The 15,980-nt window shown below is 42.8% G+C and overlaps 1 protein-coding gene across 1 annotated transcript; it reads right to left on the reverse strand.

Annotated features, from left to right (window-relative positions):
• Positions 1 to 2,221: 2,221 nt before the first annotated feature.
• pofut2 (protein O-fucosyltransferase 2) lies at positions 2,222 to 15,503 on the reverse strand. Its single transcript, XM_035411936.1, has 9 exons — positions 15,281 to 15,503; positions 14,304 to 14,554; positions 13,384 to 13,528; positions 12,092 to 12,202; positions 9,186 to 9,252; positions 8,523 to 8,648; positions 7,514 to 7,694; positions 4,784 to 4,907; positions 2,222 to 3,628 (listed from the first exon to the last, which is right to left on the reverse strand). Exons 1-9 carry the CDS (start codon positions 15,475 to 15,477, stop codon positions 3,475 to 3,477), a joined length of 1,356 nt encoding a protein of 451 aa, XP_035267827.1. The 5' UTR covers positions 15,478 to 15,503; the 3' UTR covers positions 2,222 to 3,474.
• Positions 15,504 to 15,980: the final 477 nt, after the last annotated feature.

Raw genomic sequence — 15,980 nt, forward strand, 5'->3', positions numbered from 1 at the left:
ATTAATTAATGATGGACTCCTGCATTAGAATCATGCATTATATTTATATTATTTCATTCTTTTGTTTGAGCGACACTGAGTCATATTACTGCTGTGAACGGTACCACTGCCATTGTATGATCTCTCCTGTTTTCGGTTTGCTTAATAAAACTTGAAGATGCTGTTGTAATTATTCTTAGTTACAGCATCGTGCGTTAAAGCTATTTAGCTACAGGTGAAATGGGAAATTATAACTGTCCCAGAATAAACGTTTCAGCAATGTCTGATTCTGTTATTTATGAAATTCGTTTGAACTTAAATTTTTTTTTTGGGGGGCGGCGGGGGGATTGAGACATGTCCTGTCCCCTTTAGAAATACACACAGGGGTCACACTCCTAGTTCGACTTGGCATAGGTTAGGTCAAAATAATGTTCATTGCCTGTTCTTGGCTATAAATAACTGTACGAAACGAGTATTGTACCTGTTTGAACCTGTGTTTTGTAGTTGTTCTAATGACCATGATATGCACTTTTGTACGTCGTCGCGTTGGATAAAAGCGTCTGCTAAATAAATGTAATGTAAACGTAATGTACAGATCCATTTCCTGATAGCAAGCACCAGGGACAGATCTAGAAATGATTTGCGTGGGAAAACTAATATGAGAAAGGCCCACACGCATGGCACAACCCCACGTGCCCCCCTGGACCCACTGGTGTTGGGGAAGGAAAGCTTTCCCTGTTACGCCCACTTAGCTACACCCCTGGTGAACACACAACCAAATATTTACAAACCTGAAGTTCTGGTAACTCGAAAACCGGCAAACAAAAGGCCGCCACCTCTCACATGATCTTTCTTTTGTTTCCTAACTGCATAATTTCAACCTTCAGCTAGTATCACAAAAGGCTCACACTGGCTTTGAGCAAAGACAAGAGCCTGGGTTTGTAACCAGATCTTTCAGAATTATGAAGAAGTGGAACTCCAGAGGGATAATCTTTTTGCACTTTAAAAAGAAAAAGAAAAAGAAAAAAACCCCATTCAGGGCTGTTCCCCATCCCAGCTATTCAGCCGCCGAGGGAGAAAGTTGTGGAATAAATAAAGACAGGCAGCAACCGAAGTAAACAGCAAAAGACAACATTAAATATAGTTAGAGACCGTCACTGAACACAACCCCGCAGTGCAGAACACACAAACTCACTCACCGAACTCCCTTGATTTGCGCTTCTCCATCTTGTCTTCGGAAATGCTATTTTCCAACCGAGATTCAACCCAAGAGGCAATACCAAAGAGCTTTGAGCATTACACTTACTCTCTTATTTACCTTTACCCGACCATGTTTCATTTGATGAATTTCTATGTAAAAAGTAATTAATTCATTAATTAGTCAATTAATTAAAAGATTCATACATTCATACATTCATTTATTCACAGCACTGGAGACCCTAGATCTGAATTGAATTGTAATTTGATGTAATAAATACGGAAAAGCAATAAAATAAAATAAATTTAAAAAAAGTTTTGTATTTAGAAATTATAACGGTGTTGTTATTTAGGTCACGGGGAAATGTATCGAGGCATATTACAGTAACATTTGGAAAAGGGCTAAAATGTGCATGACAAAGCACAAAATGGAAATGGAATGGAAAGTAGTTAAAGAAATACAAAGTGACATTTTAAAAAAAAAAGGAAAAAAGTAATTTCTTCGATCATTACCAATTCGCCACATTTCTCCCTCCCTTCTCTTTGGAGACACTTTTTTTATTATTCAAAGTCTCAGTATCAGAGAAACCCTGTTAACGTGTGGCGTGATCTCCGCGGAGTTCTAAGCAGTCATCTCAATAATTTCCATCACTACAGCGCACAGCCTAAAGACGATTGCAGCGGATGAATTTCGTGTGATTATGTGCGAAGTAAGTTTCAATGGCGCTCGATTGGGGAAAGTCGTGTTCAGTTGCTGAACAAGCTGCTGGAGTAGACGGCGTGGTGGATTTTTTTCGCATTTTAAAAACACAGTTAGTCAGTTCAAGCCTAAACATTAGGAAATAATATAATAGGTAAATCGTGGAAGGAGGCTGTCGAATATGGTATTTGTATTCGGCACCATTCCTAATAAATACATAATTCTCAGATACAATATAGTAGAAATACAAAATAGTTACAGTGAGCAGAAGTGGAATTGTTTCTATGCACAAAATTGCCAACTTACATACTAGAACATTAAAACTCATTGATCTGACACCAAAGGCCATGTTGATTGTGTTTTATTAAAAATAGTGATGTAAAATACTTACACATAATATTAAACATTGTGTTCGTAGTTTGGCTTCCTATAATTACAAGTAACTCATAGACAACTATATCCAATAGTACATAATCTTTCCACATGGTTTTAAATGAACATCTTTTATTTAAAAAAAAAAAAAAAAATTACACATGCTTCCCTCATTTACAAAGAAAAAATATATAGGGATTTCTTTTTTTATGGAATCAGGTGGTTTCAAATTGCCCACCATTGTAGAATCTCATAGGATATTAGACTTGACAGTTCACTCCCCCTTTCAATGAGTGTCACGCAATGGTCAAACAGGGAAGGGGATTTAAGGTCCATTATAAATATTGCAGGGTTCTTTTTAAAACGAGCACGCACCCAAACAATATTGTCTTTGGCACAATTAGGAACTGGCACAGCTGGAAAGAGAACAATACAACAAAAAATGAATACTGTGACTGTGTACACCTCAAAAATCATCTGTAAAGTATATAACAAACTTGACTGACACTTGAAACCATAGGACCTTATAAGCAAGTAAGGAAAACGCATGTACTACTTATGTAAAATAATAAATTAAAATTGGAGAAAAGGTTGGTGACTCCATTTCTCAGTCCCTGTGGTCTGCATGGTTCTACAGTCATGGCGTATGAGCGCAGTAACTGTGGAAAAACTGTATGAAACTCTAAGGGATAAGAGGCTTCCAGAACAGGTAGTACATAGGGTGGTCTTCAAAAGAAGTCGTCGTCGTCCTTCTGACTCACTGTCCCAGTTCCTTTGCCTGTTTCAACGCCAGCTCATTCACCACTTACTAATTTCTGCATCCACCAGCAAGTGCCGGCAGCTACAGAGGCACTTAATACTGTAGAGCGATCGATTTGTACACGTCAAGGTACACATGAATGAGCTGAGGCGTGGATGTTGACTTCAAGTCGCACTGAGAAGCTCAGTGCAGCAGAGATCCATCCGGACTGGTTCGGTCATTTCTTTCACCGTCACCGTCATGACGATCGCATTCCAAGTTCCATAGCAACCGTAACTCTACTGCTTTTGTTCCTTTCTGAACTATGAATAGAAATACTTTTTGTTCTATTAAAAAAAAAAAAAAAAAAAGTAAAAATTCATTTTGTAGACCAAAAAAAAAATGGCCTAGTGAATTTCAGAAAAAAATTCCACGTGAACACCGATTTTTGTTATTGGTCTCCCAGAGCTGAAGACGGGTTCGAAGGTCAGTAGACGATTTTCCAGTGGGTGGGCTGTTCGCAGTCCTTCTCGTTGTCGCCGCAGAATCGGTTGTAGGTGGTCTTGGGGTCAAAGCCCAGGATTTCCCTCTCCTCGTGGATCCGGAAGGAGAAGGTGGACAGGGCAGTGCCGATGAAGTACCTGGAGGGTGAGCAGGTGAGTGAGCTCACAGACAGGTGTGGCAGAAGGGTCACACGCACCCCAAAGGCCGCGATCGCTGCACGTCTGCTTCACTTTCAGACTGAAGTTAAACCAATATTTAATCTTTCACAAAATGAATCAGGGTTAGGGTTAAGGCTATGAAGTATTGACAAAACTACCTTTTTGAGACCACCCTAACTCACAGGGTGTTGGACACAAACTAATTTCCCTGGGGGTTTCGTTTTGAAAAATGTACCGACATCTGCAAAAACTTCACTGGCACTTCCTGACCATGTCATAATTTCAAGGCCCGTTAAACCTTCAAGGTGTGAGATCACAAATATGTGATTAGAATGTCCTGAACTGAACATTCCAATGCTGATGCAACAATCTAGTAGTTGAAAACAATGGAGTTCTAGAACACTGACTTAGAATTTCCAAAAGACCTACTGTTCAAAGGGTTAAGTTCTGTGCAACAGAAACTGATACCTATGCAACGACACAGAAAGAAATTGTCCTTCATAATAAAAGGATATACCTTTACTCACTATTCTATGGTCAATGAAAATGCATTGTATTCTTTGTATGCCTTTGACAGTGTATTGGTCGTGTCTTTCAGAAATGGGACTGGACAAAAAACAGCTCAGCTCAATGATCAGCCATGAAGTAGTAGCAAAGTTTTTGCTCACAGAATTTATTTAAAAACAATTAAAAGTAGTAAATACTTACTAACCTTTTCCCCTGTTGTAAAAATATTTTTATTACATAATATATATTATATTTATATAAAAATATATTATATTTCCTGTTTGTTGATCCTCTTCCTATCCCTTCTAGTATAGATCGGTTTGTGCTTCTCTGCAACTTAAGATTAACATTGAAATTAATTTGCTTGCTTGTCCTAAAGAAACTAAGAGGGCCCCTGAAGTGGTGGGGTGGGTGGTGGTGGTGGGCAAGAATATAAAAACAAAGCCTTAATAGACCAGAACTAGAATAGCAAAGTTTCTCCATCAACTTTAAAAATACAAAATTGCCTAAAATAAGTTTTGGTCGATACAAATTAACCTATGGTTTGTCTAGACAGGTAAAATACTGAAGACCATAAAAATCATCAGGATATTGACAGAAGCAACGAAAGACGTTTGTGAGTGGCACCTGGCGTGCGTGCAAATCCATTGGTCGATAATGGCCACGCCCCCATCTTTGAGCAGCTCCAGATCCTCCCAGGTGGGCTCAAACCGAACCATCTCAGGCAGCATCCTCTTCAGCTCCTCCAGCTCTGGAAGGGGGGGGGGGGGCAAGGAATGAGCTGATCTAACACATCTATTGATGGTCCGTGGGGACAGTGTAGTAATAATGGGCAAGGAACTGGGCTTGTAACCTAAAGGTCACAGGTTCGATTCCCGGGTAGGACACTGCCGTTGTACCCTTGAGCAAAGTACTTAACCTGCATTGCTGCAGTGTATATCCAGCTGTATAAATTGATGCAATGTAACTCCTATGTAAAAGTTGTGCAAGACTCTCTGGGTAAGAGCTTCTGCTAAATGCCTGTAATATAATGTGTATAATTTATTATTGTGACTTATAAAGAGAACTGACAAATAAGTTGGATTAAGTGCAACATTGTGCATTTGAAATACTATATATCTAAAGAGAATGAGAGAGAATCAGCTGGATAGTTAATCCTTAGGAACATTGGTGCACATACTGTACATAGACACATTAAGTTCACATACATAATAACCTCCTGAGACCCAGAAATTCATTTTTGTCCCGTGAATATTTGGTCTCAATCTCAAGAACCATATATTCTACTACACTTAAACCTACGCTACGATGAACATTCAACGAAAACAATATTTTTGAAAATATTTTCACTGCAACATTTTCGTTTTCATCCAGTTCTCTTTTTTTGACTATGTAAAAAAATAAAAAGACTTTTTTGAAAGGAAACGAAAGCTAAGGTTTGTTTTCTGCCAGGTCTGGGGAGGATAAGGTATGGCATGCTTGTTTAGGTCATGTGCCATGTTTTTCCACTGTGTTTGTGTACTGCACCCAAAAGAAGTATTTGTCCTTATCCGGCTCATCAAAATAGTGTCATAACTGAATCACAGAACGATCTAGTGCTTAACCCTCCGACATTGCGATCCTTTATAACATGAAGACTTCTACAAGTATCACTCGTTCTGCATCTCAAACTGCCAAAGACTATTCAGTACAATTGCACGATATCCAAACTAACACAAGGGAACGTGAACAGAACACAGAGAACATAAAAGAACTCAATGCAAAGAGAGCGAAGATGGCTAACAGTTCCCCAAGATTCAGCACAGTCATGGCAAAACGCAATAACGTCAAAAAACGCACATCACTAAAGAAACCATTCTGTGCTTGTAGGATATTATAGGTGAGGAACACCTTAAAGTACACCCTGGCACACAGATATTAAAGAACACCCTGGCACACAGACATTAAAGAACACCCTGGCACACAGATATTAAAGAACACCCTGGCACACAGACATTAAAGAACACCCTGGCACACAGATATTAAAGAACACCCTGGCACACAGACATTAAAGAACACCCTGGCACACAGACATTAAAGAACACCCTGGCACACAGATATTAAAGAACACCCTGACACACAGATATTAAAGATCACCCTGGCACACAGATATTAAAGATCACCCTGGCACACAGACATTAAAGAACACCCTGGCACACAGATATTAAAGAACACCCTGGCACACAGACATTAAAGAACACCCTGGCACACAGATATTAAAGAACACCCTGGCACACAGACATTAAAGAACACCCTGGCACACAGACATTAAAGAACACCCTGGCACACAGACATTAAAGAACACCCTGGCACACAGACATTAAAGAACACCCTGGCACACAGACATTAAAGAACACCCTGGCACACAGATATTAAAGAACACCCTGGCACACAGATATTAAAGAACACCCTGGCACACAGATATTAAAGAACACCCTGGCACACAGATATTAAAGATCACCCTGGCACACAGATATTAAAGATCACCCTGGCACACAGACATTAAAGAACACCCTGGCACACAGATATTAAATATCACCCTGGCACACAGACATTAAAGAACACCCTGGCACACAGATATTAAAGAACACCCTGGCACACAGATATTAAAGAACACCCTGGCACACAGACATTAAAGATCACCCTGGCACACAGACATTAAAGAACACCCTGGCACACAGACATTAAAGAACACCATGGCACACAGACATTAAAGAAAACCCTGGCACACAGACATTAAAGAAAACCCTGGCACACAGACATTAAAGAACACCCTGGCACACAGACATTAAAGAACACCCTGGCACACAGACATTAAAGAACACCCTGGCACACAGATATTAAAGAACACCCTGGCACAGGGATATTAAAGAACACCCTGGCACAGGGATATTAAAGAACACCCTGGCACACAGATATTAAAGAAAACCCTGGCACACAGACATTAAAGAACACCCTGGCACACAGACATTAAAGAACACCCTGGCACACAGACATTAAAGAACACCCTGGCACACAGATATTAAAGAACACCCTGGCACACAGACATTAAAGAACACCCTGGCACACAGACATTAAAGAACACCCTGGCACACAGACATTAAAGAACGCCCTGGCACACAGATATTAAAGAACACCCTGGCACACAGACATTAAAGAACACCCTGGCACACAGACATTAAAGAACACCCTGGCACACAGACATTAAAGAACGCCCTGGCACACAGACATTAAAGAACACCCTGGCACAGGGATATTAAAGAACGCCCTGGCACACAGATGCGTGGGTATGGTGTACGCCCGTCTCGACTGCGCTACCTTCCTCGACGGCATCGGTGGCGACGAAGACCCTCTCCAGCTTGTACTTCTTCATCAGGCTGCGAATCTTCTTCACCGCCCCTTTAAGGCTGGGCACGTCCTCTCGGTGGCCCCAGATAAAGTCCTTCCGCCGCAGGTGCACCCCCAGGTACGGGCCCCCCTTTGCACTGCCCAGTTTAGCCTGGGGGGGGGGGGGGGGGGGCGGCAGACAAGAATCACCACGGAGACAAGCCGGCCCTCAACACCATTGAGAAAGCCAAGGCCTATCAAAAACACCTGGTCTAGTGTGTGTTTCATCACGATTGGCCAATTAATCCGGATGTTTCCAAACAACAGAAGAAATTCTGGTGCTGCATGTGCGTTCTGAATGTATTAGTTATAAGTGTATTAAATATAATTAAAACATATGAGTGTAATGCATGGCTAAATCATACAGCTAATTAAATTTGTTCTTGGTTGTACTATTTGTATTCCAACATTCATCAGTATATTATTTTACAGTAGATTCATATGTGAATTTGAATATTGAAAACGTGAAATGCATCCCATGACCCCTACTCCATGACTACCTCAAAATGTTTACTGAAAATCTCAATAACGGAGAGTTTCCTTAAGACATCTGACATGTTATTACAATATAGTGGAAAAATAAATTGCCATTAGTACAGCATTATCATACTGAACATAAGCTGAGTAGTAAGAAATAACAGGAACTCATCTCTATATAACAAATATGAATTAATACAATCATTTGATTCTTAAGAACTTTAACTTCAGTAAGAAAACAATAATTTAAAAAGATAAAAATAAATGATAACAATTTTAAGAGTTAAAAATCATCAGCTGGGATGATTACATTATTGAAAGCATATACCAAATAAAAATTTTAAAAAATATCACACATTGGTACTACAAGTTGATTTACTAGGAAATCAGGTTTTATTACATTGATACGTTATGATGTTATGAGTCATTAGGTTAACCAGCGATGAGGAATTCAGAGCCCCACCTTCAAACGGGTCCAGTCCTCATTGTAAACAGTCCGGTCGGTCTCATCGGTGGAGTTCAGGTACTTGGCACGGAACTCGTCCCCGATTATTCTCAGGTGTTTCGCAAAGACCATGCTGCGTCTCGTCTAGAGGCCAGAGATCTTATCAGCGATGCATCTATGCAATCAACCGGAATCCTTGCCACGCCAAGGTATTCTCAAACACGCCGATCAGTGTCACCGAACGCCCTTGTTCCGTTACTCAATGCCGTTCAATGACAGATATCCCGTGTGCGTGCACGTGTGGGTGTGTGCACGTGTGGGTGTGTGCACGTGTGTGCGCGTGTGTGTGTGGGTGCGTGTGTGTGTGTTTGTGAGTCTGGATGCGTGTGTGTGTATGTGTGTGTGTGTGGGTGCGTGTGTGTGTGTGTGTGTGTGTGTGTGTGTGTCCGTGTGTTTGTGAGTCTGGGTGCGTGTGTGTGTATGTGTTTGCGTGTGTGTGTGGGTGCATGTGTGTGTGTGTGTGTGTGTGTGGGGGTGGGTGCGTGTGTGTGAGTCTGGGTGCGTGTGTATGTGTTTGCGTGTGTGTTTGTGTGTGTGTGTGTGTGTGTGTGTGTGTTTGTGAGTCTGGCTGCGTGTGTGTGTGTGTGCATGTGTGTGTGTGATTCTTTTTTAAAGACTTACATCCCAATAGTCTTTTCCAGCGTAATGATCATGGAGAAGAGTCTCTGCTCGGTCCAGCATTACTGATCTGCAGTGAACAAAAAAAAAAAAAAAGAAAACACTCAATAACACAGACTTTCACTTAATTAAATATGGCTTAATGGAACATGCATATCAAGAGCACATTACCAAGGAATACCACAACAAATGCTGGAAAAATAACATTAATTATGCAAGAATAATAATAACCAAACACCTGTCACACTAAAATGGAAAGTTAGCTTGTGCATATAGTGATATACCTTACTATATCTGAGAATGTAATGTATACAGTTTGTCAGATGCGTAGTGCTTAGATTATGGCCTTAGAGAGGGAAACAGTACATTTGATACAATATTATATCAGAACTTGGCACTCGCCAGCAACAATGGGACCCATCATTGGGATGTCTGGACATTTTTAAACACAAAGGAGCCCCCTTTTAAAGCAGGACCAGAGGAGCCTGAGAGAACAGAGACTCGATAACCGGTTTCCACAGGAAGTGAGGGAAGGGTGGAACAGGCCTGCGTGGTTGCACAGAAACAGCACAGACAAGCCTCAACGGCGCGGGACAAACTGCGCACTGACAGGCAGACGTTCTGCGATCGCAACATCACGCACGCGTCTCTCCCCCAATCCCTCTCCAAAGAGGCCTCAAAATGGCCGACTGACGACAAGAAAACGGCGACTGCTCAACGGGATGAGTTTTTCTCTCTCTCTCGTTTTTTCTCTTCGAGCCATTTTTGTGCGCACATATGCCCACGCCCGTGTAGGGGGGTGTGTTTGTGTACGTTATGTGTACCTGGGCCTTCCTGTGTGTGTGTGTGCACATGTATGTGTGTGCACATGTGTGCGTGTTTGCTCAGTTATCTCTGTTCTATGTCCATCCGCGCTCTGTGTTTGTTTGTTTCTGTATTTTTTGTTCATTAATGCATCAGGCAAGCAGGTGCTTTCAGACCAAAGATCCTGGAGAAAAGGGAAAGTCCCTACCCATGCCACACTGGGGAACTGTACTGCAGGGAAGCAATGCAACTATCCACAGCTTTGTAACGCCATATTTCTGTGAAAATATGATCATGATGTTGATTATGATGCCGATAATGAGTACTGTTAGTGTTAATGAATGCAATTATAAAATTAAACCAATTACACAATACAGTGTATTTTTGACATTGCTGTGATTATGATAACGTTGTTGACGATGACCATTAACGATAATGCTGACCACACTCTCATGCCAACGTGGAATTCATACACTACCATCACTACTAGTTCAATACATACACAGTGACACCACTTCTTGAATAATGGATTAAAAAATTAAAAAACATTTAATTTGTTTACTAACTGGGACATCAGTTGAATAAATTCACCAGCAAAAAGGGGGCTTAAACTAACATAATAAACTCAAATCATCTTTAAAAGGCAGATATCTGCTTGTTGCAAGAAACAATCAAGCAATTACATAAGTGACTTCTTTGTCGTGGCGAAAGTTGATCAACACCCCAAGTCAAAATGAACTCCTCTTTGTCACCCCAAGTACTGGCAATAAAAACAATTCTCATTAATCCGAAAACCAGACAAAAGCATAACATTGCACAATGGTTTTCAGACATTCCCTGGGAGATCACATATCACTAAAAAATCACAGCCTCCCCAGGTCTCTCTTGGAGATTATTCTCTGGGTCATGACAAAAGAAGAATTGTATCCAAGACACTTCACACTGATTCTTAAGTTTCCCTTTTAATTTCCCCATTCCTCATTTTTTTTGATGTGGTTCTAGGAGCATCACTAGAAAAGTGTATGATTTATTTTCAATAAAAAAAAGTCACTGGACAGGGGGCCACAGAGCAAGCCAAGATAAGCCCTGTGTGCAGTTCAGCCGTAAGACGATCCCTAAACAGAAACCACCTCCAGGCTACACAAGAAAATGAAATGCAAGTCATTCCAAACCAGGCAGGTGAGAACCACAGACTCCACCCACTGCTATAAATATGCACAGTATATACACAGAAAATTCTTCAGTGTTAAATAAACTCTTACAGAGTGCATGTGGCCCCTACTGGACTCATAAGTACATTGTAAGCATTGAGTTAACACTGGATGTTTTACTTTGTCCCTGACTGCTTACTGAACAAAAAAATGAGGTAAATAATCAGGGTGTGAAATCCATCAGAAAGATTAAATTTAGCTTATTTTTTCCTTCCACTTACAATTCATACCTTATTTTTAATGTGACCAACTTTGACCATGCTTGTAAAACCTCCTTGAATGTTTTTGCTTTAATTTCAAATAGAAGTGACCAAAGGCAACACAAGTTCCTAGGTGAAACATTGCACCTGCTGTGCAGTGAACATTGACGACAATCGTCAAACTCGCAGAACAGAATAAGCACAACCACGGCAGCTCAAAACCGTGTTCCTCGGGCGATTCTGTACAGTCCAACAGGCCATCCTGCCACAGTCAAATTACAATTATCCATGCTGCGAAATGACCGCTTTTTGTCGGTACACAAATTTCATTCCACCATTTATCACACTAGTGATTTTCAGCATCTTCGTCTATGTGGTGCATATTTGTAAGCGTTTCAATTGTGCACACCACACCAGCACTGCTGTTTGAATATTTCAACGCAACTGAAGTAAAAATAGCGACTCACCGTTTCTGTGTCCACAGTTTTAATCAGTTTACGCATTATAAAACACACATCGATAGATTGCCCTGCGATAGTTTGGCGGCCTGTCCAGGGTGTATTCCAGGCCTCTCACCCAATGCACGCTGGGACAGGCCGCAGCACCCCCCGTGACCCTGTATAGCGGGTATAGATAATGGATGGATGGATGGATGGATATGGATAGATTGCTAGGTAGCGACGCGCTAACTCACGTGGATGTGATGTTGTTCAGCAGGAGCGGGGCCAGGATGGAGGCGTGTCCCTGGGCTGACAGACAGGTGACGTTCAGCCCTCGGGTTTCCTCATACCCCCAGAACCAGCCTCTGAGGGAGGGAGGGAGGGAGGGATGGAGGGAGAGAGAGAGAGAGGGAGAGGGAGAGGGAGAGGGAGAGAGAGAGAGAGAGAGAGAGGTTTAATTGAATTGAAATGAGAATCAGAATTGGAAATAAAATAACTGAATTCTTCACTCAGCGGCACGGAGCGAGACAGGTGCTGCGGTCAACATTTACATCAGTGAACTGGCTGCTGGAACAGTCTGCCGCTCTTAGACTCACTCTTCATTACAAATTTTCTAACTATGTGGATGACCTAGTTCTGCTGTCACCCACCGAACAGGGGTTACAACCGAGACTGACAAAACTAGGGCAATTCTGTCAGATATGTGCACTGACAGTAAATTAAAAAAAAATAAAAATAAAAAAAAGGGAAAATGAGCCTTAATGTAACATGCTAGCCACGAACCAGGGCAGCAAATTCACTTTACCTCCCACTGGCCAGAACGGCTTGCGGATTCTAAAAATTAGCAGCCATTTTCAACGTTTTACCAGCCCACATTACCTTTTACAATATAACACACCCCGGTTGGTTACTTGTCAGAGTGAGCCACTAGAGTATAGAATATTACCAGCCTCGATAAAAACTTTAAACCAGCGTTTGGCGGGTGTGCAGGTGTTCATTTCACGCCCTGCTCCAAACACAGCCCCAGACGGTCGTGTACAGCCTGGAGCAGGAGGGCCCCCCTGACAGGGAGTTACTGCACAGTGGGTTACCTGTAGTAGCCCTGCTTGTCTCTGGAGTACAGCGGGAGGGCGCTGGGTTACCTGTAGTAGCCCTGCCTGTCTCTGGAGTACAGCGGGAGGGCGCTGGGTTACCTGTAGTAGCCCTGCCTGTCTCTGGAGTACAGCGGGAGGGCGCTGGGTTACCTGTAGTAGCCCTGCTTGTCTCTGGAGTACAGCGGGAGGGCTGGGTTACCTGTAGTAGCCCTGCTTGTCTCTGGAGTACAGCGGGAGGGCTGGGTTACCTGTAGTAGCCCTGCCTGTCTCTGGAGTACAGCGGGAGGGCGCTGGGTTACCTGTAGTAGCCCTGCTTGTCTCTGGAGTACAGCGGGAGGGCGCTGGGTTACCTGTAGCAGCCCTGCTTGTCTCTGGAGTACAGCGGGAGGGCGCTGGGTTACCTGTAGTAGCCCTGCTTGTCTCTGGAGTACAGCGGGAGGGCGCTGGGTTACCTGTAGTAGCCCTGCTTGTCTCTGGAGTACATGAGGCGCTCGACGCATGGCCGCTCGTCCACCTTCTCCTCCCACTTCCCGTCCGTCCAGCCCTCCGCGTAGTTCTGCAGCACCAGCACCTGATCCACGAAGGGCCCCCCCGACTCTGCGCCGCGTACGGCAAAAAAAACAACACACATGCACACACACACACACACACACACACATGCGCACACACACACACACACACATGCAACACAGACACACACATACACGTGTGCACACAAACACATACACACACATTCACACACATACACAAAATGGTCAAGATAGGGCATACTGTGGTCTGCTTTGTACCAATAATCCAGTAGGCACAGAAACAGCAGTATGCCATTCTCCACTACAACTGCATCACTGCATTCCACTGTAATACTACAATTTCCCTTCATTCTGCACAAAACCGGAAAAACTAATGCCAACCGTATCCAGCGGAACTTACTGGCAAACCACTAAACATCTTTTCAAAGGGACGTGAAGCATTCTATCGGATTTTCCAGGCAATAATAATGCCTACTTCACACTGCGCTCCAGTGTTTACAACTCCACACTCGTAGTTTTAATTCCATAAAAAAATGTGGGGCGACATAGCTCAGGAGGTAAGACCGATTGTCTGGCAGTCGGAGGGTTGCCGGTTCAAACCCTGCCCTGGGCGTGTGGAAGTGTCCTTGAGCAAGACACCTAACCCCTAACTGCTCAGGCGAACGAGAGGCATCAATTGTAAAGCGCTTTGGATAAAAGCGCTATATAAATGCAGTCCATTTACCATTTAAAAGTAGAACGGCGAAAATCAGTATCGCAAACCGGTACGCTAGCGCTAGCCTGCTCTACATACAGCAGCTGGAATCGGCGCTGCACATCCACCAGCGACGTGCTGTGCTCACCGGCGATGAACTCCTCGTACTCGACGACGGGCACGTTGGCCTGCAGGCTGCTGACGCTGAAGAACTCGCTCCAGGGGATGCGCACCTGGTGGATGTCCGGGCTCTGCCAGTGGTACAGGCGGCCCCACGGCGGGAGCACCAGCACCCAGTCGCCGTGGTTACGCAGGGTCTTCACCAGGCTGGCCATGCGGATGTAAACATCCCGCCGCAGGTTGAAGCCCTCGGGCGGGTTCACGTCATACAGCAGGTACCTGGGCGGCAGCGCAGCACGATGGTTAGGGAACTGGACTTGTAACTGAAAGGTCGCAGGTTCGATTCCCAAGCCGGACACTGCAGTTATACTCTCAAGCAAGACAACTTAACCTGATAACTGTAAAACTCTCTCTGGGCAAGATTGTCTGCTAAATGGCTGAAATTTTCAATATACATATTATACATATGTATAAAAAATAAGGGTATTTACCACTGTTGTATCACAACTGCTACTTAATTGTATTGGTAAGATGGCACAACAATGGATCTTATATCCTAATAGTTTAAGTGGTCCTCAGTTAAGAAGGTCTAACTCATAACTTGAAGATTTTCCCCTATATATATATATATATATATATATATAAGATTTGCACTAGCTAGCAATCTGGAACCCCTTTTGTGAACCCACACTACGTTACAGTCATTTTCCTGCATACTTCTGGATCCATCCATGCCTCTTTTTTCAAAGTAATTATGCAGTTATACATGTCACCAATGCAAACTTTCTATACGATTGTGCAGTTTGTTATATAGCTAGTAATCTCAGATTGAACATTAAATTTACAAAAAAAAAAAAAACGTGATATCGGATATAAGTTCAAAGCTGTTGAGGGAAGGCCTGGGTGAGGCTTACCTTCATAGCATTACAAATCTATCTAGACCCATTAGACAAGTGAGTCAAAGCGTTGACAGCCGTGTATCGATAACTTACTGCGGTACATTACCTTACGTCTCGGGCGACCGCGGCGGCGGGGGAGCTCGCTGACTGACCAGCGCGGAAGGCACCATCTTCGGACAATACATCAGCACGTACCGCTGTCAGCGTTAAGAGAAAAACGTTTAATACTGCCAAAAATTTACCAGGAGAAAGCCACAACAAAGCAGGATGTAGCGTTCTCCTGACCGCCGCCATTTCCCACATAGCCACGCACTTCCGGCAAGACAACACGTGTTCTCTTGGCGTCTGCAGTTGCATAGCAACTGTACCGCTTAGTTCGCATGCGATATCCTGTTGGCTACTTGTAGCCAACCATTCAAATCACAGGCTACTTTTATCTCTAATCACATCGCACATTTAAACACTAAAAAGTGCGTAGTCTGATAACTACATATTTACACATTGCTCATAAACAAGCCACATATTACATTTAATGCATTTTAGCAAGACTGTGTTAATACTTAAATCTCTGGGCAGTTTTGGTTCTCTTTCTGTAAATCCATTGAGCACTTTGATTTAATTATCAGCATTGCTGAAATGCCATCAATGAATAAAAAAAGATATAATCATATTCATATTTACGTCACAGTTTCAGTAAAAGTTCAGGAGAACTTGCAAGCCGCAGTCTATGCAATGATGTCCAGACCTTTGCTGAGCAATAAAAAACTAAATGGCTACATTTCTCTGTTTGCAATGCCAGCACTGAC

Source organism: Anguilla anguilla, chromosome 3 (assembly GCF_013347855.1).
Source record: "Anguilla anguilla isolate fAngAng1 chromosome 3, fAngAng1.pri, whole genome shotgun sequence".
Taxonomy (NCBI): domain Eukaryota; kingdom Metazoa; phylum Chordata; class Actinopteri; order Anguilliformes; family Anguillidae; genus Anguilla; species Anguilla anguilla.

What these genes read in the sequence shown, in the direction of transcription:
- pofut2 (XM_035411936.1), bottom strand. Translation starts at nt 15,477, where the DNA reads ATGTGGGAAATGGCGGCGGTCAGGAGAACGCTACATCCTGCTTTGTTG. An exon ending in GCGGTCGCCCGAGACGTAAG is followed by an intron (nt 14,555 to 15,280) that starts GTAATGTACCGC and finishes GCTGCCGCCCAG; the next exon opens with GTACCTGCTGTATGACGTGA. An exon ending in CACCGATGCCGTCGAGGAAG is followed by an intron (nt 4,908 to 7,513) that starts GTAGCGCAGTCG and finishes CCCCCCTTCCAG; the next exon opens with AGCTGGAGGAGCTGAAGAGG.